Below are 24,089 nucleotides of genomic sequence, written 5' to 3'. Positions count from 1 at the left end.
GTCAGTGCGAACACATATCTTTTAAAAGCAGCAAATACTCTGCACAAAGGTATTCACAATTCCTGACAATCTCACAAAGGGAGGCTATTAAAATCACTGGTTTAGAAAGTAGAAAAATTGATACAATGACATATTCTAAACTGAACACTTTCTGCATATTGTTGGGACAACTTTACAGGAATTGGATTCTATATCTGGACCATGCTATACTTGACCTCAGGACCATCTGATACTGATGCTCTGTGCCTCAAGTAAAATCTTCTTTCACTACCTTTAATAACCCTCACTTTTCATCACCTCTTAGCAACCTTGCACATCAGCATTCAAACATGCATAAAACACATGCTGTCACTCCTACAATCACCAAAATACAATGTTATCTTTCCCATATTATTCAGTAGGCATTAAAAACAGAATTGACACTTCAGCCAAAGGATAATTATCTTGAAGGAGGTTCTGTCTCAGACAAAGAGAGCACCAGTTTCAGCAGGAAAGAGAAGGCCAACTCTTGAGCAGAAGAAAAACAATTTAAAAACTGGGCTCTGAAATATCTTAAATAAAAAGAACAAATGGAGTTGCATAAATTTTTGAACCTCAAATTTTGAAGGAAAAAATTATCGAACAGATGTCTTCCCAAAAAAGGCAGTTGTTTGGAGGGGGGCATGGGGTGGGGGGGAAAAGAGTGGGAGCGGGTAGAAGAGGAGAAAGAGGAAAGAAGTCAAGCTTCGGTAAGATACAGCCATTAGCCTCTGGGGATCTGCATACCACTGGATAATTTGTCCAAACGTCACAAGCAATTTTCAAAACTCAAATGTTAACCAAGAGGTTTAAAACATCTGTAACAAATACTTGTTTTTAGAGTTTTCTACTTCGTTGACCTTTGATCCAACACTGTATGCAGCACTAAATTCAAGTTCAAATTTTCCTCCAAGTAGGAAACCTGATCTTTATGCCAGTAGCCATCTGTATGGTACAAGATCAAACGTTGGTTCTGTAATGTTCAAAGTCATATGTTCCAAATCTACTTCTGCTGCCTGTATATTTATCTATAATTGGCTTCACCAAAAATGGGCTTCTCTTGGGACATCTGGCCTTGAAACATTCACCTTTACACTGAAGTACACAGTATCCCAAAAGGGTTCTTTTTATGCAAAAACATGTTTTCCAGCAGTCCTAGCTACACGGGTGGTATGCTTTCTCCAAAATGCATCACTTAAAGAAAAATCCAAGGGTCAAATTATAAACATTTGAACAAAGGTACACAAATTCAATACAGTTTCATTTGGGTTTATGTTATGTACAATGGTATTTCAATTTTCCATTTTAAAAAATTAAGCTAGTAGCAACATGGGACATTTAAGTAAAACTGAACCTAACATCCAGTCCTGACCAATTGCAACAGATTTGTAAAACAATGTAAAAATATTTCATGTGCTTATTAAGAAATCAACAGCAGAGCAGTTGGAAAACTGCTGAGAAATAGTAATTTCAAATAGTTAAGCCTCACAAGTACAGTGTTTTGTGTCAGAAATGGAAAATAATTCCCTGCAATTATGCTTTTCCACCATTCCACATTTACTTTCTCTAATAAGTTTGAAACAATCATGCAAGAAGTTCAAGATATGTGAATTTCTTGCTCAGGAACAATGACCACCTGCCTGATACAAGTCAGACTACATTTGATAATTTGCAGCAGAATATGTAAGACAACCAGAAGCAAGTTATAGGAAAGAAACATGCAAGAGGGATAAAGGACAAATTTCAAATTAATTGCCCATTTTGACCATAGAAATCATGAGTTAACACTTGTTCTGTGAATATTTATTTCCTATAAATTGCTCAAAACCTGAGTTCATTACCATTTTGCTCTTTTTTCTGTAAATATTTCTAACTAGCAAAGAAATACTGCAGTGGAATGCAGTTACGGCTGAAATATAAGTAGCTACTTTACACCATAATCATGCCCACTACTGGAAACTAAATTGAATCGGAAAGAACGATAAGAAATTACAACATAACAACCAGTCCATCTTGATGTTTATCTTACTGTTACAAAGTTGAAATCATATATGTTCACTTTAAAAATAGCAAGTATTTTCTCAATTTTGAAGTAAATTTGAAGTGCAGGCTCAAATGGAAAGGCTGGGAGACGAGCTGTTCCAAAATACATACGTGTAGAAAATTACTGTTAAATGGACACCTTAATTTGGCTGCTGTTTCAAACTTAACTAGTTTAAATTATGCCCAGGTTACTAAAACCCAATCAAATTATAAGAATTTAATGTGCCATAGGGGGTATAAAACACATGGCCATTTAGAAAATCAGAGAGAGCAAGTGCCATTGATTAGATGAGCAACTGTTGTAGAGTCGGAGAGCTAACTGGTCATCCAACATTTTGCTCTTAAAGAAATTAGGAAACACTTTCTATCAAAGGTACCTTTTCAGGTAAAGCCTACTTGCAGTAAAACAAAACAACTCAGGAAGATCAGCAGTCAGAAGACTGAAGACAGTGGATCAAACAGAGACTGGTCTTGACTTTAACTTAATGTAACATGAAATAAATATGTTATTGGAACAGCATATTTTTATAGAATTGGGGTGAGATTGTAAGTAATTCCAGCAGATTTAAACACTTGGCAATTAGTGTCCTCGATCTTTAAACAAAATTTCAGGTGAAAAAACTTGTTTAATTTTGGTTGGTTAAAATGACTCTTAACGTTGCTAAAGAGGTTCTGAGGTTTGAAGATGCTTTCCAAATTTACCAAGGTTAGAAAGACAGAGGTAGGATATACTTTTAGAATTAGCGAACAGGTTAGAATTGGGTTTAACCAAGGACAAAAGGAAAGCTAATATTGTAGTGGAGTACGTCAAGTACTTAGGGGTATCAGAGAAACAGACAAGTGCAGGAGAGTTAGTAAAACTTAAACTACAAATCAGGTAACTGGGGTTAGAGGTAAAGAAAAGGAGAGAAGGTTTTTAGCTAAGCAAGGAGAAAGAGCGAGAGAAGAAAGAGAAAAAAAGAGAGACAATTTGAACTTCATGAGTTGCAAATTAGCCAGGAAAGTCCAGTTAACAGGATGAAGAGGAAGGGAGAAGGTAGTGATATATACAAGTATGGTAAAACATTGCCACATTTTGATGAGAAAGATGTCAAAGCCTTCTTTATTTTATTTGAAAAATTGGCTAGGCAGATGGAGTGGCCAGAGATCTTGTAGGTAATGTGTTACGAAGGTTTAGAGGTGTACTATACCTTTAAGAGAGTTGAAAAGCGAGCAAGGATTGACAAAGCAGAAAGTCCTGAATAAGGTAACAATGTGACACTTGGTCAAAACAAGTAGCAGCAACTGAACTGCCATGAAACAATAACAAATTCAAATTTGGCCAGTTTAAATTATGCCCCAAGATACCAAAATCCAATCAAATTTGAATTTAGTATTTTGATAATATTAAAACCAATGGAAAAATCCATTATTTTGGGGTATAAAGCCGGACATTTTGAACAGTTAGGGGGAAAACTGCCAAAGACCAACAAATATAGACTGCCAGCTAAGGACCTTACTGAAAGATACCTGTCTGTGGGGAGTTTGTGCAGCGGAACATTGAGGCCGACCTGAAGAGAAACTACAGAGGAAAATCTACAAAGGAGAATCAGCAAAGCTGACTGATTTTGAAACATTATTATTTTTGTAAATCTCAATCGGGATTTTATTTAAAATTGGGCTAAAATTGTAGAGTGGGAGGTAGAAGATAGGTTTAAGAGAAAGGAGTTGTAAATAGTTGTTGGTTTTAATATTCTCTGGTAGACTTAAAGAATAAAGTTGTCAACTTTTACTTTAAATAGTGATCTCTGGGATAGTTCTTTGCCTCTCGATTTGAACAGATTACAGAATGGGGTGAATCTTTTCTGTGTTGCTGGTTTAAATTAGCAGTGGGGTTCACCCTGTGTCATAATAGTTTAGGGGCTTTCATCCGTGATTTGAACAAGTTTAGACAGATCTAGTCTGAGATTTGGACAGATTTGAATAGATTTGGAGTATGAAAAAGCCCAGTAGATTTAAACACTTGCAGGTTAGTGTCTTATCTTTAAATAAAACATAGGTGAGACAATTTGTTGAATTTCAGTGACTTGTGGTTGAGTGAATTAAAAGTCAGAGAAATGCCTCTTAAAACTGCGAAGGACATTGTGGGACTTGAAGAGGATTCTCAAATTTGCCAAGAAAGTTTTGAAGGAAAGAAAAGGGCCATACTTTTAGAGTTAGCAAAGAAGTTGATTTGGGTTTAACCAAGGACAAAAGTAAAGTTGAAATTGTAAGGGAATTACTCAAACACTTGCATGTATCAGAGAAACAGACAGCTGCAATAGAGATATAAAAACTTAAATTACAAATGAGGAAAATTGAGTAAGATTATAAACAAAGGGAGAGAGAAGAGAGAGAAACAGGGAGAGAGGAAACAGGGAGAGAGGAAAACGAGAGAGGATCTTAGCTGAGCAAAAGAGAGAGAAGAAAGGGAGAGACTAAAAGGGAGAGAATTAGAACTTAAGAAGTTGCAACCTAGTCAGCAAAGTCAAGTTAACTGGATGGATATTAAAAGAGAAGGAAGTGAGATATACAAATATGTCAAAACTCTGCCACATTTTGATGAGAAAGATGTCAAAGCCTTCTTTGTTTCATCTGAAAAAATTGGCAAGGCAGATGAAGTAGTCTGAGAAGTTATGAGTAATGCTAGTTCAGACTAAACTGGTAGGCAGAGCTAGTGAGGTATTTGCCATGCTGTCAGATGAGGGGTCAAAAAGATTATGAAGAGGTCAAACATGCTATTTTAAGGGCTTATGAATTGGTACCAGAAACATATAGACAGCGGTTCAGAGGCACAAAGAAGGAACCAGGTCTTACTTAGGTTGAGTTTGAAAGAATTAAACAAAGTCATTTTGATAGATGGGTGTGTACTTTAAAGATAGATAGGACCTATGAGACTCTAAGAGAGATTATTCTGCTTCAGGAATTTAAAAACTCACTTCCAGAGATGGTAAGAATTCAAGTAGATAGGAAGTTAGAAGGGCAGCAGAATTAGCAGATGAATACATGTTGATACATAAGACAAGCTTTCGGCCAGAATTTCATCCTGAGGGACAGAGGTTGGGAGAAGGGGAGATCCTACACTACAAAACAAAGAGTAGAGAACACAGGTAAGAGTTTACAACAGGTTAAAGAAGCCCAAGAGGGTGGAAAGGAGGTGAAAGGCCTCAGGTGTTTTCGCTGTATTGGAATGGGATACAGAAAATTACAGTGCCAGTGGTTTCAGAAGGGCACTAGGAAAAGGTGTTTTCACTACCAGAAAGTGGGACATCTAAAGTCACAGTGCTGGTCGTTAAAGAAAGACACTGTGGGAAAAGATGTGGTTAAAGATACTGGTCATTAAAGAAGCATTAGTGAAAGTAATAAAGGAAACCTCAGGTCGAGTCGAGGAACTGCAGGAGAGTGCAGAGCCTTGGCAGCGGCTGGATATAGAGTTAGTACTTGATTTCTATAAAGAATTCGGCTCAGTGTGTAAAGTTTACTCAGAAAGAACGGGGAAGAAGCGCAAGAAGTTATAATTTTGAGAGATACAGAAACTAACCAGTCGCTGATCGTAAGAGATGAGCCAATTTGCGTTCTTTCTGATCTGTTACCTAAGAATGTGGTAATTTTTAGGATAGATGGAGAGAAATTTAGCGTTCCCCTATGTAAGATCAGGGCAGAGTGCCAACTCAACACTAGGGAAGTTACAGTGGGAGTGATTGACAGAGTGTCAGTCCCAGGAATACAGTTTGTTCTGGGGAATGATTTAGCAGGGTCCAAGGTGGGAATGACACTCCTTGTTGTGGAGAAGGAAGACCAAGGAACTCAGGAGTTAAATCAGAAATATCCTGGTATTTTCCCAGACTGTGCAGTAACCAGACCCCACTATCATAAATCACAGTAAAAAGCAAAAACTAAAGAGAAAGATGAAGGACTTGAGGTTTAGTTAGTGGACACCCTATTTGACGTTATTGTGTGGGAAAAACCTGAATAGGCAGAGGGTCAGGCAGAAGTATTCAGTCCTAAAGGTTAAAAGACTTGCAACAGAAAGACAAAATGATTTTTAAAAAACTATGTGGATGTGTACTCCAAAAGGAAGACAGAGAATATTCCAGAGGGTTATTACCTGAAAGATAGAATCCTAAGACAGAAATGGAGACCACTGCACATTTGTGCAGAGGAGAAATGGGACGAAGTGCACCAGATTGCGTTGCAGTAACATACAGAGAGGAAATATTACAGATGGCACGTGAACTTCATGTAGGAGGTCACCTCAGGATATGGAAGACTCAGGCTAAAGTACAAAACGTTTTTATTGGCCTAGAATGCACAAGGATATGGTTAACTTTTCCCGTACATGTCATACATGCTTACATAGTAGGTAAGCCACAGGCAGTAATAAAACCAGCATCTTTGTTGACAATTCCTGCATTTGAAGAACCTTTAACGCTGGTTATAATTGATTATTTAGTTCCCCTCCTGAGAAATAAAAGTGAGAACCAGTAATTGTCAATCATAATGAATGTTTCTACCAGATTTTCGGAGGCAATTCCATTACGGAGTATCAAGGCAAAAAGGGTGGTGGACGAGTTCGTAGTTTTCTTCACACAGTATGGGCTACCCAGAGAGATTCAGTCGGACCAAGAGTCTGATTTTACTGGTAGACTGTTTGAGGTGGTTATGGATAACTTAGACACACAGCACTTTAAATCCAGTGCATATCATCCTCAACTCCAGGGAGCTTTAGAAAGGTGGCATCAGACCTGAAGACCATGGTGACAGCATACTGTCAGGTTTACCCAACAATTGGGATAAAGGTATCCCCCATTCATATTGTTTGTCATTAACGATGCCCCAAACCAATCTACACAGTTTACTCTCTTCGAGTTAATACTCAGCCATAAAGTGGGAGACCCTTTGAAATTAATTAAAGAAAAATTGACAGGACCAAAGTCGGAGGTCTCACACTTAGATTATGTATCGGAGGCAAGAGAGAGAGTAAATCAAGTAGGTGAGTTAGTTAAACAGCACCTAAAGAGGACACAGCATAGAATGATGCAGATGGCAGATAAAAGCTCTGAGACTTGGACGCTTTCCCGAGTATTGTTACCAGAGACAGGAGATCCTTTCAAAGCCAGGCTTAGTGGTCCCTATCAAATTGAGAAAAAGTTGAATCAGGTGAACCATCTAGTAAAGATGCCAGATAAGGAAAAAAACTGTATCGGGTATGTCATGTGAACATGTTGAAACAGTATTATACTAGACAGAAAGAATTGGAGAAACAGGAGTTAGTTACTGCACCAAAGTGAGGAATCAAATCCAGATGGTGTGGATTTTAATGTGCCTCAAAATATGCTAAAAAATGAAGAAATCCTTGAGGAGTGGGATAGGTTCGTAAACTATCTGTCTCAGGAGCATAGAAAGCAGTTGAAAGGTTTGTAACTGCAGTATGAGGACATATGTAAGAATAGATGGGGAGGACTAATGCTATTGTGCACGAAGTAGACGTAGGGGATACTGCTCCAATAAAACAGCACCCTATCGGCTTAATCCTTTCAAAAACAGACAGGTCCAGAAGGAGGCAGAAACCATGATCAATGAGGATATCATCCAACTGAGTAGAATTCGCCGATTGTCTTAGTTCCCAAACCAGACAGGGCTCAATGATTTCGCGTGGATTATCAGAAGGTCAATGCCGTTACAAAATCGGACTCATATCTAAATTCTGAGATCGGAGGACTATATCAAGAAAGTTGGACAAGCCAGTTACATCACTAAGTTGGACTTACTACATGGTTACTGGTACGTACCTTTATCAGTGACAGCAAAAGAAATTTCTGCATTTGTAACCCCATTTGGAAGATATCAATTCAAAGAGATGCCCTTTGCAATGAAGAACCACCCACCACATTCCAAAGACTCATGTACAAAGTTGTGGCTGGGTTAACAAACTATGCAGTCTATTTGGACAACGTAGTGATCTTTACTAAGTCCTGGAAAAATCACATAGTACAGTTAGCAGAGCTCTTTGAATGACTACAAGAAGCAAACCTGGTAATAAACATAAACAAAACTGAGTTCGCAAAAGCAGAGGTGATATTCTTGGGACATAACACCGGTCATGAAGGTTGACCCTACAGAATATAAAGACGAAGGCAATCGAGGAATTTCCATGACCAACCAAGAGGTGCTTCGATCATTGGGACTAAGCAGATTCTATCAGAAGTTTGTTCCAAAATTCAGCAGTGTAGTGGCATGTTAACCAATTTGCTGAAGAAGAACACAAAGTTTTGGTGGACAGAACAATACAGGAGGTATTCGACCATGTGAAAGCAATATTAACCACCGCACTAGTTTTAGCGACACCAAACTTTTCAAAACCTTTTAAAGTTGTCATCGATGCTCGTGACACAGGAGTTGGAGCTGGACTGCAACAGGAAGATGATGATGAGATTGAACTGCCAGTTGATTACTTTTCAAAGAAACTCAACGTCCACCAGAGGAAATACTCTGCGATCACAATTTGAGTTTGGTACTGGCTTTAAAACATTTTAACGTGTATGTCATAATGTGTCGGAGACAGTAGTGCACACGGATCACAATCCTCTTCCATTCTTGGAACGTTTTAAAGACAAGAATATGCAACTATTTAATTAAAGTCTTATGTTACAGACTTTTAATTTACAAATGGTACATGTTGAGTCACAAGAATGTAACCGCAGATGCGTTATCACGGATTTAACTGATAAAGTGTAGATAAGATTGGTATCTATTCAATGTTTTATACATATGTGGTGAAGTAATAGAGAAAAAAAAGAAGCCATTTTTCATTATGATGGTTCATTTGTTCTTAAGGGGGGAGGTGTTGAGGGTGTAGAGATGTAATGTACTTTTAAGAGCGCTGAAAAGCTAGCAAGGACTAACAAAGCACAGAGAGTCCTGAACACGGTAACAATGTAACACTTGGTCGAAACAAATAGCAGCAGATGGGTTGCCATGAAACAAAAACAAATTCAAGTCCCACTAATCAGTTTAAATTATGCCCCAAGATACCAAAATCCAAACAAATTTGAATTTAGTATTTTGATAATATTAAAACCAATGGAAAAATCCATTATTTTGGGGTATAAAGCCGGACATTTTGAACAGTTAGGGGGAAAACTGCCAAAGACCAACAAATGGAGACTGCTGGCTGAAAAGCTCTCTGAAAGGTACCTGTCTGTGAGGAGTTTGTGCAGCAGAACATCAAGGATGACCTGGAGAGAATCTACAGAGGAAAATCTACAAAGGAGAATCAGTAAAGCTGACTGGTTTTGAAACATGATTTTTTTTTAAAATTTTATTCAGTGTTTTTTTAATCCAACTAGTATTGTAGAGTAGGCGGTAAAAGATAGGTTTAAGAGAAAGGAGTTGTAAATAGTTGTTGGCTTTAACATTCCCTGGTGGACTTAAAGAATAAAATTGTTAATTTTTACTTTAAAGTAGTGGTCTCTGGGATTGTTCTTTGACTCTGGAATTTTAACAGATTACAGCACGGGTGAATCTTTTCTGTGTTGCTAGTTTAGATTAGCAGAGAGATTTACCCAGTGTCATAACAAATGCTAGTTCAGACTTAGCTGGTAGGCAGAGCTCGTGAGTTATTTGCAGCGCTGTCAGATGAGGGGGTCAAGAGATTATGCAGATGTTAAAAAGGCTATTTGAGTGTCAATGAATTGGTACCAGAAGCATGTAGACAGCAGTTCAGAAACATACAGAAGGAACCAGGTCAGACTTATGTTGAGTTTGAAAGAAGTAAACATAGTAATTCTGATAGATGGGTGCAGGCCTTAAAAATAGACAAGACATATGATGCTGTCAGAGAGCATTCTGCTGGAGGAGTTTAAAAACTCACTTCCAGAGATGATAAGATATGGATGAACAGAAAGTTCAAGAAGTGAGAAGAGCAGCAGAGATGGCAAATGGTGCAAACGGTCCTGTGAGGGATAGAAATTGGGAGAAGGGGAAATGCTTCACTACAAAACAAAAGTAGAGCACATTTATAATAGTTTATATATAGCCCTGGTGGTGGGGTCCGTTTGGAGGTGGTGGAAATGTCGGCGGATGACTTGGTTTATGCAAAGATTGGTAGGGTAGAAGGTGAGCACTAGGGGTGTTCTGTCCTTGTTACGGTTGGAGGGGTGGGGTCTGAGGCCCCCACCACCATGGATATATTTCCCTCTCCACCCCTTTCCGCCTTCCGCAAAGACCGTTCCCTCCGTGACTACCTGGTCAGGTCCACGCCCCCCTACAACCCACCTTCCCGTCTTGGCACCTTCTCCTGCCACCGCAGGAATTGCAAAACCTGCGCCACACCTCCTCCCTCACCTCCATCCAAGGCCCCAAAGGAGCCTTCTACATCCATCAAAGGTTTACCTGCACATCCACCAATATAATTTATTGTATCCGTTATTCCCGATGCGGTCTCCTCTACATTGGGGAGACTGGATGCCTCCTAGCAGAGCGCTTTAGGGAACATCTTTGGGACACCCGCACCAATCAACCATACTGCCCTGTGGCCCAACATTTCAACTCCCCCTCCCACTCAGCCGAGGACATGGAGGTCCTGGGCCTCCTTCACTCCCTCACTACCCGACGCCTTGAGGAAGAACGGCTCATCTTCCGCCTCGGAACACTTCAACCCCAGGGCATCAATGTGGACTTCACCAGTTTCCTCATTTCCCCCACCTCACCCCAGCTCAGCATTGTCCCCATGACTTGTCTTACCTGCCTATCTTCCTTTCTACCTATCCACTCCATCCTCCTCCCTGACCTATCACCTTCATCCCCTCCCCCATTCACCTATTGTACTCTCTGCTACTTTCTCCCCACCCCCACCCCTCTCTTATTTATCTCTCCACCCTTCAGGCACTCTGCCTGTATTCCTGATTAAGGGCTTTTGCCCGAAACGTCAATTTTACTGCTCCTTGGATGCTGCCCGAACTGCTGTGCTTTTCCAGCACCACTCTAATCTTAGCTCTGGTTTTCAGCATCTGCAGATATTGTTTTTACCCAGAGGAGAAATGGGCAGGAGTGTACCAGATTGTGTTGCGGTAGCATAGAAACAAAGTATTAGGGGTTTGTACATGAATTGCCACTAGGTGAATTAGCTAAACAGCATCTGAAGAGGGCATAGCATAGAATGAAACAGGAGGCAGCTAAAAAATTTAAAATTTGGACCGTTCCCCATGGGGATAATATATGAGTATTGTTATCAGTGGTAGAATCAGTGGTTTCCACTACAGTGTGGAAACAAGCCTTTCTGCCCAATAAGTCCACACTGACTGTTTGAAGAGTATCTCACCAAAACCCATTCCCCTACCCAATTACTCTACATTTACTCCTAACTGACACATCCCTGAACACTCTTGGCAATTTAGCATAGTCAATTCATCTAACCTGCATATCTTTGGTTTTTGGGAAGAAACCAGAGCACCCGGAGGAAACCCATGCAGACATGGGGAGAATGTGCAAACTCCAGAGACAGTCGCCCAAGGCTGAAATCAAACCCGGGTCCCTGGCACTGTGAGGCAGCAGTGTTAACCAATGAGCCACCGTGCCACCTGTAGGAGATCCCTTCAAAGTCAGGTTTAGTGGTCCCTATCATATTCAAAAACAAGATGAGTCAGGTAAACTATCTGGTAAAGATACCAATAGGAAATACACTGCATCAGGTATATCATTGAATATGTTGAAACCTCACTATAAGAAGAATCAGGGAACTGGAGAAACAGGTGTTAGTTACTGCCCACAAAGTGAGGAAACAAATCCAGATGGCTTGGATTTTGATGTGCCTCAAAATACATTAAATAACAAGGCAGTCTTTGACGAATGCGATTGAAAGTGGGTATCTGTCTCAGAAGCAAAGAACCGAGTTGAAAAGTTTATAGCAGCAATATGAGGACACCTACAGGAATACAATGGGGAGGACTAATAATCTTGGGCATAAGGTGGAAATAGGGAATGCTGTTCCAATAAAACAACACCACTGCAGGCTTAATCCTCTCAAAGCCGCACAGATCCAGAAAGAGGTGGATGCGATGCTCAATGAAGACATCATCAAACCAAGTCAGAGTGAGTGAGTTTGCCAATCATGTTAGTTCCCAAAACTGATGGCACTCAACAATTTTGTGTCGAATATTGGAAGGTCAACACCATAATTAAACTGAACATGTATTCAATACCAAGGTTGGAGGACTGTATAAGAAAGTTGGACAAGCCACTTAAATCACTAAGTTGGACTTATTGCGTGATTATTGGCAGGTATCTTTATCAGAGAAAGTGAAAGAGGTTTCTGCATTTTTAACCCCAAATGAGCTATATCAATTCAAAGTTATGCCCTTTGGAATAAAGAATGTAAAAGTCACATTCCAAAGACTCATGAACAGAGTTGTGGCTGGATTAACAAATTGTGCAGTTTATCTGGATGATATAGTGATCTTTCGCGAGTCAGGGAAAGATTACATGGCAGAGCTCTCTGAATGATTACAAAAAGCAAAGCTGGTAATAAACTTCAAGAAAACAGAATTTGCGAAGGCAAAGGTGACATTCTTGGGACATAACTTCAGACATGGAAGGATGACCTCAAGGAATGTGAAGATGAAGACCATCGAGGAATTACCATGACCATACTCGAAGAAAGAGGTGTTTCAATTTTTGGGACTGAGCAGATTCTACTTGAAGTTTGTTCCAAACTTCAGCAGCGTATTTGCACTGCTGATGGATTTACTAAAGAAGAACATGAAATTTTGGTGAACAGAACAATGCCAGGAGGCATTTGAGAATTTAAAAGCCGTATTAACCACCACACCAGTTTTAACTATACCAAATCTTTTGAAACCCTTCAAAGTTGTAATAAATGCTAGCAAAATCAGAGTTGGAGCTTTATTGATGCAAGATGATAATAACAGAACTAAATGGCCAACTGGCTACTTTTCAAAAAAGCACAATATCTACCAGAGAAAATACTACACCACTGAAAAAGAATTAGAGTTTGGTACTGGCCTTGCAACATTTTACTGTTTATGTGACGAACAATACGTCGGAGACCATTGTGTCCACAATCCTCCCATTTTTGGAAAGATTTAAAGACTAAAATATGAGACTACTTCATTGGAGTTTTAATGTTACAGACTTTTAATTTACAAATTGTACATGTTGTAAGTAGTAAGAATGTGATAGGAGGTGCATTATCGCAGTGTCGATAAGATTGGACCGTATCAATTCCAATATTATATACATGTTCAGAATTAATATGAAAGGTAGAACTTAGATTAATGACATATGTATTTCATAGTAAGAATTTGGGAATTAGAGGAAACAAAATTAATCCATGTTTTCATTATGATTGTTCATTTTTTCTTAAGAGGGGAGATGTTACAAAGTCGAAAGCACGTATGTTTGTTTTAAAATAGAAAGTGTTTTCTAAATTTTCAAGTAAATTTGAAGTGCAGGCTCAGCCCGAATGGAAAGGCTGGGAGATGAGCTGTTCCAAATTAGATACATGTAGCAAATGGCTGTTAAATGGATACCTGAGTTTTGGTTGCTGTATTTACTCTAATTATGGTTACCTATGTATTTTCACTAAATTTTTAATTGGTTTCATACATCATAGGTTTTATACATTGGTGTGGCACGGTGGCTCAGTGGTTAGCACTGCTGCCTCAGAGTGCCAAGGACACTGGCTCGATTCCTGTCTCGGGTGATTGTTTGTATGGAGTTTGCACATTCTCCCAGTATCTGCGTAGGCTTCCTCCGGGTGCTCCGGTTTGCTCCCACAATCCAAAGATGTGCAGGTCTTGTGAATTGGCCATGCTAAATTGCCCAAAGTTATAGGTGCATTAGTCAGGGGTAAATATAAGGCAGGGGAATGGGTCTGGGTGGGATACTTTTCAGAGGGTCTTTGTGGACTTGTTGGCCTAAGGGCCTGTTTCCATACCATTGGGAATCTAATCAACTGTCATTGTAATATTAGTCAGAAAACAAATATTAGTGAAATTATATTGATTATATCTGTTATCTCCCTTCATTTTATGCTCTTCATAAATCCCATTTTTCAGTAATCTTCATTGAAGGCAGTTCCTGATTCCTATCCATACAGAGAGATTAGACTTAAAACTGTTAACACGTGCAAAACACTATCCCCTCTCAAAGAGTTCAGAAGTTACAAGATTTTTTTTTACATATTTTGATAAATTGCAGACATCAACAAAAACAAATAACCAAAGTTAACTCACATGTGCATCATCCTTAAGCTTCAGGATACATTCCATAGTATTTATGGTGATAACAACAGGTTCGGAGCCTAATTTTGTCCATGGCACATGAATCCTTAACTCATGAATGTGTCCACTCAAGAAAGTGAATGGCAATTTCAGCTCCTGAAAATAACAATAAAATTGAAATTAAGCTTACTATTACATTTATTAAGAAATAATATGTTCATTGTGTAGATACTTACTCAGAAATATCCTGCTCGCTGGTATTTAGAGTCAGAGTTTTACAGCATGGAAACGGACCCTTTGATCCAACTCATCCAAAACAATAAAGTGTCCAAAACTAAACTAAGCCCACTTGCCTGCATTTGGCCCGTAGCCCTCTAAACCTTTTCTATTCTCGTACCTATTCAATGTATTTTAAATGTTGTAACTGTACCTGCATCTACCACTTCCTCTCACAGTTCACTCCACATGTGAACCACCCTGCTTATGAAAAAGTTGCCCTTCAGGTTCCTTTTAAATCTTTTTCCTCACATCTTAAAAATATGCCCTTCAGTTTGAACTCACCAACCTCAGGAAATATTCTTTGCTTTTCACCTTATCTATGCCCCTCATGATTTTATTAACCTCTATAAAGGTCACCCCTCAACATCCTATGTTCCAGTGAAAAACAGATTAGAGTGATGCTGGAAAAGCACAGCAGGTCAGGCAGCATCTGAGGAGCAGGAAAATCAATGTTTCAGGCAGGAGACCTTCCTGATGAAGGGCTCCTGCCCGAAATGTCGATTTTCCTGCTCCTCAGATGCTGCCTGACCTGCTGTGCGTTTGCAGCACCACTCCACTCTTGACTCTGATCTCCAGCATCTGCAGTCCTCACTTTTGTCCAGTGAAAATCATCCTATTTATCTAGCTCCCCCATTATAGCTCAAGCCCTCCAGTTCTGGTAATATCTTAGTAAATCTTTTCTGAACCCTCTCCAATTTAATAATATCCTTCTTCTAGCAGGGCAACCAGAACTGTACACAGTATTCCAGAAGTGGGCCTCACCAATGTCCTGTACAACCAGGCCACCCAGCCCCTGGCCTCATACAACTTTAGTCCAGGTGTGGACTAGAAGAGCTGAATCCCAAATGACAAGGGAAAATGAATGCCCTTGACATTAATGCTGCATTTGATGGAACGTGGCATCAAGGAAACCTTGCAAAACTGGAATTAGTGATAAGCAAGGGAAAACTCTCTACTGGCTGGGTTCAAACCTAGCACAAAGATGAAACAAGTATAGAAAATGCTGGGGAAACTCAGCATTCACGATTCACGTTTCAAGTTTAGAATGACTCTTCTATAGTTTCAAGCATTTTTTTTTGATGCAACTGAATCAATGTGGTAGGGCAGTGAAGCTAATGGCTTTGAGACAAGCTGCTATTGTGCCTGAGAGTAGCAGTTTCCAGAGCCAAGGGAGCACAGGCCCACTGGGATAGTAAACTACGAGGATGTACACAGTCTTTGAGGCAGTCCAAAATGAAGCAGTTTGAAAGCGTTCCAAAGCTTGATCTTCAAAAGTGAAGATTTAGAAAATGTAAGGAGATTTGCTGACCCACATATTGTTAATGTCTAGAGGTGGTTTGGTATTTCAAGTGCTCCGTGGCATGTTAACCAACATTTTGTCTGCTACCCATAATTATCTCAAGTTAATTCTGCATGTTAGATACAAGTTGCATATATTGCAAATTGTCTAATGTAACTTATTATTCAAAAAAAAAAGGAATTATACTCCTATTAGTCAGACATTGGTTGTAGGGCATATGCTAGAGCTGAAAATGTGTTGCTGGAAAAGCGCAGCAGGTCAGGCAGCATCCAAGGAGCAGGAGAATCATTCCTGAAGAAGGGCTTATGCCCGAAACATCGATTCTCCTGCTCCTTGGATGCTGCCTGACCTGCTGCGCTTTTCCAGCAACACATTTTCAGCTACACATTTTCAGCTCTGATCTCCAGCATCTGCAGTCCTCACTTTCTCCTCAGGCATATGCTAGAGTCCATTTAACAGCAAAGCACTGGAAAACAGTGACAGGATCAGATAATTTCAGCATGGAGCTATAGTTGAAAAATACGTGGACTTTGCGAAGGATTTTGATAAATTCGCACATAAGAAACATGCATGCAAAATTGAAGTCCATGGGATTGGAGGCAGTGTACTGTTATGGGTAGAGAACTGGTTGGCAGGCAGGAAATAAATAATAGGAATAAATGGGTTTTCTTCCAAGTGGTAAACGGTGACTAGTGACGTACCAGAAGAATCAGTGCTCGGACTCCAGCATTAGGTGAGGGAACTAAATATAATATCTCCACGTTCGCAGACAACACAAAGCTGGGTGGGAGGGTGAACTATGAGGAGGGTACAACGATGCCTCAGTGAGATTTGGATAACCTGAGTGAGTGGGCAAATACACAGCAGATAAAGTATAATGTGAATAAATATGAGATTATCCACTTTGGTAGCAAAAGGCAAATTATCTGAATGGCAATAGATTGGGCTTGAATGACATGCAACAAAACCTTGATATCTTTTTAGACCAACTGCTGAAAGTAAGCTGGTGCAGTAGTTGGTGAAGATGGCATGTTGGCATTCATAAGGAGAGGATTCAGATACAGAAGGGTTATATTGCTGCAACTCTAAAGGGCCTTGGTAAGACCATAACTAAAGTGTTGTGGTTTCTGATCTTCTAATCTTAAAGAGGATGTTCTGGCTATGGAAAGAGTGCAATGAAGCTGTATCAGACTGATACCAAGAACGAGAGGACTGACATGTGAAAAGAGACTGGATTGGTTAAGACTGTATTCATTGGAATTTAAAAGAATGAAGGAGACATCATCGAAACCTATAAAACTTTAACAGGATTAATCAGGTTAAATGCAATAAGAATGTTCTCAATGATGAGGGCATCCAGAACCAGGGTCACAGTTTGAGGATATGGGATAGGCCACTTAGAGCTTGAGATAAGGACAAATTCCTTCACCAAGAGAGTGGTGAGCCTGTGGAGCTCTCTGCCACAGAAAATGGTTGAGACCAAAACATTGAATGTTTTCAAGAAGGAGTCAGACATGGTTCTTAGGGCTAAAGAGATCAAAGGGTATGAATAGACAGTGGGAACAGGGTACGGAGTTTGATGATCTAGCTCAAAGGGCCCAATGGTCTTTTACAGGTGCCAATTTCTATGTTCGAAGGAAATGCTTGTGTCAAAGGGGAGATCTGAAAACAAAGGAGATCAAATAAGGAGTGTCAATGACCAATTGATCAAATGAAACAAGATTCTATCAATTACTATGCAGCATGGTCTTGCTACTGGGGGGAGTGCATCATTTCAGGTGTTCATATAGGAAACACACAAAAAACACATTGTCTCAATTACAGCAACTTCTGCAGCTATGAGGGTCGCAATAACATTGCAACTTCTGGAGGACTCATTTACACTTAAATCTAGAATCTTTGGTGTGTCTGATTAGGCTCCAGGGAAGCTAACACAGATGCCTTCACCAGGTCTTGAGAGTAATTGCCCCCAGCACCAATGATTTCCCTACAATTGTTAATCTTGATTAATTTAAGGCAGCTTCCACTAAGTGTCAAGACAGTTGATACACTTAGTGCATTGAGTGTAGGAGTTGGGAGGTCATGTTGCGGCTGGACAGGACATTGGTTAGGCCACTTATGGAATACTGCAATCAATTTTGGTCTTCCTGCTTTATAAAAGGGTTCAGAAAATATTTACAAGAATGTTGACTGGGTTGGAGGGTTCGAGCTAGAGGGAGAAATTGAATAGGCTCGGGCTATTTTCCCTAGAGTGTCGAGGCTGAGGGATGACCTTATAGAGGTTTATAAAATCTTGAGGGGCACAGATAGGCTGAATAGCCATGGTCTTTTCCCCAGGGTAGGCGAGTCCAGAACTAGAGGGCATAGGTTTAAAGTAAGAGGGGAAAGATTTTAAACGGACTTAAGGAGAAACTTTTTCACACAGAAGGTGGTGCATGTGGAATAAACTGTCGGAGGTGGTAGTGGAGACTGGTACAATAACAACATTTAATAGGCATCTGGATGGGTATATGAATAGGAAGGGTTTAGAGGGATATGGGCCCAATGTTGGGAAACGGGACTAAATCAGTTTAGCATATTTGGTTGGCATGGGTCAATTCAACCAAAGGGTCTGTTTCATGGTGTACACCTCTCTGACTCTATAATCACAGCCCTATAAAAGTTAGAACATACTCCAGCCCCTCCAACATCTCTTTACCCCTCTCACACCCATCTTCTCAGTCCCATCACCAATATCAGACAGAAAAAAAAGAGGGACAAGGGGTTTGGAGGAGGATGAGAATGGTGACTATAAGACAGACTTCAAGAGCCAATTCTTCAGCTCATGATGTCAGATAATGTATGGCTTCGCCAAGACAGTAGTTCCCATTGCAACCTCCAACCAAGTCAGGTGGTGATTTTCAGGCAATCAGCAATATGCACCTCCACTGCTGACTGCAAGATCAAGGCCATTTTAGGTTATGGCTCCAATAAGAATGTTCCAATTGATATCAAACACATCTGGAATAATGCAATGTTCAGGAATAATGTTTAAACTGGATAACGAATAACTAAGTTAATTTGTCTGAAGTCCATGTAACTACAAAGAGGGCTCACTCCTGAAGTGGCATGAATTGTACAGACCCAGGAAAGATTAGTTTCTTAAATGCCTTGCAGAAAGACGGATACTATGCCACTACCTTTAAAACAGAAAAATGTACAATTTCACAATACCCCCTCATCATGCATTGTTCTAAAAATCAATCAGGAAAGTTGTGAAAGGGAATGAACACTGCCACACTTTAAATCGACTGAGAGAAAGTGAGGACTGCAGATGCTGAAGATCAGAGTCGAAACATGTGCCGCTAGAAAAGCACAGTGGTCAGGCAGCATCCGAGGAGCAGGAAAGTCGACGTTTCAGGCTTAAGCTCTTCATCAGGAAAATGGGAGGGGAAAGAGGGATGAGAGATAAATAGGAGGATTGGGGTGGAGAGAAAAGTAGCTGGGAGGGCAATAGGTAAATGCAGTGGGGGAGGTGATAGGTCAGAGGGGAGGATGGAGTGGATAGGTGGGAAGGAACATAGAAAGGTCAAGTGGGTGTTGCCAAGTTGGGGAGGTTGGATCTGGGATGAGGGGAGGGGAGATAAGGAAACTGGTGAAGTCGATGTTGATGTCATGTGGTTAGAGGGTCCCAAGGCAGAAAAGGAGGCATTCTTTCTCCAGTCGTCGGGTGGCCTGGATTTGCATGTGGAGGAGGCCCAGGGTTTCTGTGTCCTTGACGGAGTGAGAGGGGAAGTTGAAGTGGTCAGCCACAGGGCAGGACAACTGGAAGAAGAATGCCTGCTGTCCTGTTCGAGCACCATATTTTTCCACACTTCAAATCTAACCACCAATAACTGAAAATGGAAAACCTTTTCTTTAACTTGCACAGTTTAGCTGACCTATAATGCAATCAACTTTGCCCCAGCATTGCAAAATAAAACTTGTGAGGTCAACTAAGATCAACCAATTATCAACTGGTTTGTTGAATAGGCATTACCCCGTGTAGAGCAAATTTCCAAGTGTATAAAGCAGTATTAACTCTGAAAACTAAGGGCTCCAAGTACCATTGACCAGTCTCAAAACGACATACTAACATGTAGTCATAAATTTATTATGCAAGTTGAGTAGCCATTAACATCATTCATCTTTGATGCTCACTCAAAGAAGTCTGAAATGAAATATGTACCTGCTCAAGCACATCAAGTTTCAGTTCTAGTTTGCTGAGGACCGCATCACCCCCCCATAATGAGAGTTGAAGGTCAGATGGCTTCAGATTCTTGATGTAACGGTTCACGTAGCTCATCAAGATTGGGGTCACGTAGGATTCCAACATTCTGGAAATACTCTGTACTGTGGATGACAAATGAAAAAGCGAAATGAGATTCCACAATGGCTATTTCTACATAAATCATGTAGAATAAACCTTAAACAAATATACTTTCACTTCTGATTTCTGGCGGCAAAGCTCCTGGACACTATTGCTATTGCTCCTTTTACACTATTGCTCAAGTACCTTCTATCTACAGGTGATCTAAACAATTTGTCAAATGCAAGTTAAACAATGTGAAAAAAATCTGTAATCTTTGACAGTCCAGCATGAAATATTTGATTCGAAAAATTACATTGCATCTGTTTTGAAGCTATTAAATGTACCAGATCATTTTTAAGAAATATGACATCCATTTTAAGAAACTGTATGGGCAGTTGTTCAGCATGTGCTTTCAGTTCCAAAATCTAATTTTAAAATCCATCCTGGGGAATCCTCACCTCCCTGGTTACACAACAAGTTTGATGTGATTTAATACAGCTACTCAATATTGATCCCATAGTTTCATAGTAATAAAAGCAATAGGAGCCCATTTGGCACGTCGAGCCTGCTCCACCATTCATTAAAATCAAGACTGGTCGATTGTCTCAGGTCCTCCTACCTGCATTATCCCCATGACCCTTAATTCCCCTACCATGCAAAAACTCATCCAACTGTGTCTTGAATATATTTAATGGAGCGGCTTCTACTGCTTCCTTGGGCAGAGAATTCCATAGATTCACTAATCTCTGGGAAAGCAGTTTCTCCTCATCTCTGTTCTAAATATACTCCCCTAATCTTGAGGCCATGTCCCATAGACTGGTCTCACCCATCAGAGGAAACAACATGCCTGCCTCTATCTTATCTACCACTTTCATAATTTTAACTTTTCTATAAGATCCCCTTGAATTCTTTTAAATTCTGGCGAGTACAGTCCCAGACGGCTCAACCTCTCCTCATAGAGTAACCCCTCATCTCCAGAACCAATCTGGTGAACCTCCTCTACACCGCCTCCAAAGCTAGTATATCCTTCCTCAAGTAAGGAGAACTGAACTGCGCACAATATTCCAGGTGTGGCCTCACCAACACCTTGTAGAATTGCAGCAGAAACTCCCTGCTCTGAAATTCAATATTCTAGCAATATTCCATTTATCTTCCGGATTCCTTGTTGCACCTGCAAATCAACTTCTAGCAATTCATGCACGAGCATTCATTCAAAGTCCCTTTGCAAAACAGCATGCTGCAATCTTTCACTATTTAAACAATATTCTGACCTACTATTCTTACATCCAAAGTGGATAACCTCACATTTACCAACATTGTATTCCATCTGCCAGACCCTTGCCCACTCACTCAACCTATGTAAATCTCTCTGCAGACCCTCCACATCCTCTGCACAGTTTGCCTTTCCACTCAATTTAGTGTCATAAGCAAACCTGGATGTGTTACATTTAGTCTCCTCTATATTGTGATCCCACATCACTGTACTTTTGTAACATGCTTAGAACATTCAAAATGCTTGAGTTATACTGCAAAATTAATATAACATTAACAGGGATAGAACAGTTAACTCGTAATTAACAATCAATGTCAAGGCTTCACCCCACCCTCTGCCACTTGTTTTCATATGTCCTTTGCACTTACAACATAAACTACCCTGAACTGGACACAAGTGGTGCTGACAAGGCCTAGTTCATTTCTTGTTTTTCCAGATCAAGGGTGTGTTTTTTGAAGGATGTACATTCATTTTGAGGCATTTGTAATCTGCCATTTTTAAATACAGTGAGCCTCAATAAGATTCAAATCAGCAGGGGACCACCCACAAATTTCTGTTAAGCAGAACTCCAAGATAGCAGAAGAGGCCTCTAGGCAACCTAACTTGTCTATAAATGTGCTCTATGTTTTTAAAAATGCAAATAAAAATACAGTGATTCCCCTCTGGACCACAGATGTGAGTATGTTTTGCTCAAGCTGCCTTGAATCACATTAGTACAGCTCCTTCATCATCAGGTTCTCATCCTCTTTCCCACAGCAGAGGATGCCTGCTTTTCAAACTGTTCCAAGAGATCCACCTTGTGCTTCAAAATTGTTGACAAACTCAAGGGTAGAATCACCGACTCCTTAATGCCATGGTTTTCCACTTGATGCACTAACTTCACTTTCGCTATTGTACTTCAAGAGTTTAAATGTTCTTTCACAACAAATGCTGGCCTTCCCATAGGTCCATGATTTTGCACTCTGGCATGGCCCAACTCTGCTCCAATTGGTTTGGCATAGTCAGGTAAAAGTTAGATTCATCAGATTCAGTTAATCCAGAGGGAATTGAATAAAGACCTTTGATTTATCACAGGGATCATTCTCCAGTTGTGCCATTCTGCCAGCAGGAATGGCTAACTTCAACGCAAGTGGAATTTTGCATTATCCAAAATTAACTGAAAACAATTTCACTACAAATCAGGTTTAGGTTATCAGGAATACAAGTGGCATACTAAAGAGTAGCATACATTGCTTTAATGTTCCCAAATATTTGAAATTTTCAAGAATAAAACAAAAAAGTGGAAGTAGAGAGAGAGAATGGAGGAAGGCAACGCCTGGAAACCTCTGAAAAATTAACAGAACAGATCTCAGTTTCTCTTCCATATCCCTCCTGTCAAACCTCAAACAATAACTGTTCGTTTTATATTTAAAGATAGATTAGGAATGTAATCTGACTTTAACTGAGGCAATGGGAACGCTGTGAGTTTATTTGCTGTTTAGTCACCCATAGATCTGTCAAACTATTAACGACCTGTACAAATTACACACCACGGGAGCTTATTATCTGCCAACAAGGAATGCGAATGATCAAATTATAGTAGTTTAACAGGGTAACTACACCAGAAAGTAGAGCACAGTGTGGTGTGTCAGCCCTATGAGCAGAGGAAGCAAAGTCAGTCTCCTTGCTGCCAGGTAACTGGATGGAGCAAGGCCACAAAAACTCTCTGGCTGCCCTCAAGAGACCCACCTCCGGCAGAGATCACACAAATTCAGCCTGTCATCGAGCAGGCAGCCGCCAGGCCAACGGCTGATCTAGGGTTGGTGATTACTCCCCACTGACATTAAACAGCTGCTTCCATCATATCACCTCCATGCCACAGTCAAGCCCCCACTTCCAGCTCCTCCCATCACCAATGCAACTCCCGCACACTCGCAGGATGACCGTTGACAGGCTCTTCCAGTTTCCCGAGATACAACGCGCCCCGTTCACCGACAGCAAGGGGGGCGGATCCCCTTTCCAGCCCCGCCCGTTACCCCGCCGTGTGGACGTCATTTCCGTCAACGGCACTTCACGCGCGCCTGCGGTGTTGGGCGGAGCTAGCGTGGTGCAGGCGCACAGGCAGACCGGTTGTTAGGGCGGAGGGTGTGAGGGAAGGCAGTAGGCGGAGAGAGGATTAACCTGCGAACTCTATTAGCAGCTCTTGAGTAATCCAGCACACAGGGAAACGATTAGAACAAGCAGTCAAGTAAGTGATGTGATTGGGACACATTGTTGCCCGATTACTTTTATTTGCTTTTGGTCAGCTCCGCGACTGATCGCATTGGAACCCGAGGCCTCCTGAGGCAGCACGAACGGGGGGACGGGAGAGGGGATCTAATACTCCACGGCTGCTGGAGCTTTTTGATCCCTCCGCAAATCCCCGCCCTCCCGACTTTCCTTTTTCTCCAATGTACCTTCCCCTCTTCATCATCCTCTCCCCCACTTCACCCAGCTGCGCGCGCACTGCTCTTTCCACTCTTCCCTTGCCACCCCGACCCAACCTTCCCTCACGCTTTCTCCGGCCGACACACTCTTTCCACCCCCCACCCCCTGACACTCTTTCCA

The 24,089-nt window shown here is 40.7% G+C and overlaps 1 protein-coding gene and 1 long non-coding RNA gene across 10 annotated transcripts in view; one reads left to right on the top strand and one right to left on the bottom strand.

Annotated features, from left to right (window-relative positions):
• Positions 1-23,463, bottom strand: part of LOC122548836 (vacuolar protein sorting-associated protein 13B-like) — a 968,370-nt gene extending 944,907 nt beyond the window's left edge. For 4 of the 9 annotated variants that reach the window (XM_043687674.1, XM_043687675.1, XM_043687676.1 and 1 more), the window contains exons 1-3: positions 23,232-23,414; positions 20,108-20,271; positions 14,334-14,477 (exon numbers count right to left, since the gene is read on the bottom strand). In XM_043687674.1, the coding sequence (XP_043543609.1) occupies positions 14,334-14,477; positions 20,108-20,254 (291 nt within the window). In that variant the 5' untranslated portion in view covers positions 20,255-20,271; positions 23,232-23,414. Of the gene's footprint in view, positions 1-14,333; positions 14,478-20,107; positions 20,272-23,231 lie in introns of all 9 variants that reach the window. The other 5 variants (XM_043687667.1, XM_043687669.1, XM_043687671.1 and 2 more) reach the window with 3 other exon arrangements.
• Positions 23,464-23,580: 117 nt separating this feature from the next.
• Positions 23,581-24,089, top strand: part of LOC122548837 — a 4,845-nt gene continuing 4,336 nt past the window's right edge. Inside the window, exon 1 of the long non-coding RNA XR_006311345.1 lies at positions 23,581-23,730. This is a non-coding gene — a long non-coding RNA (uncharacterized LOC122548837). The remainder of the gene's footprint in view (positions 23,731-24,089) is intronic.

This window comes from Chiloscyllium plagiosum, chromosome 4 (assembly GCF_004010195.1).
Source record: "Chiloscyllium plagiosum isolate BGI_BamShark_2017 chromosome 4, ASM401019v2, whole genome shotgun sequence".
Lineage (NCBI taxonomy): Eukaryota > Metazoa > Chordata > Chondrichthyes > Orectolobiformes > Hemiscylliidae > Chiloscyllium > Chiloscyllium plagiosum.
This window is presented reverse-complemented; position numbering and strand designations above follow the sequence as displayed.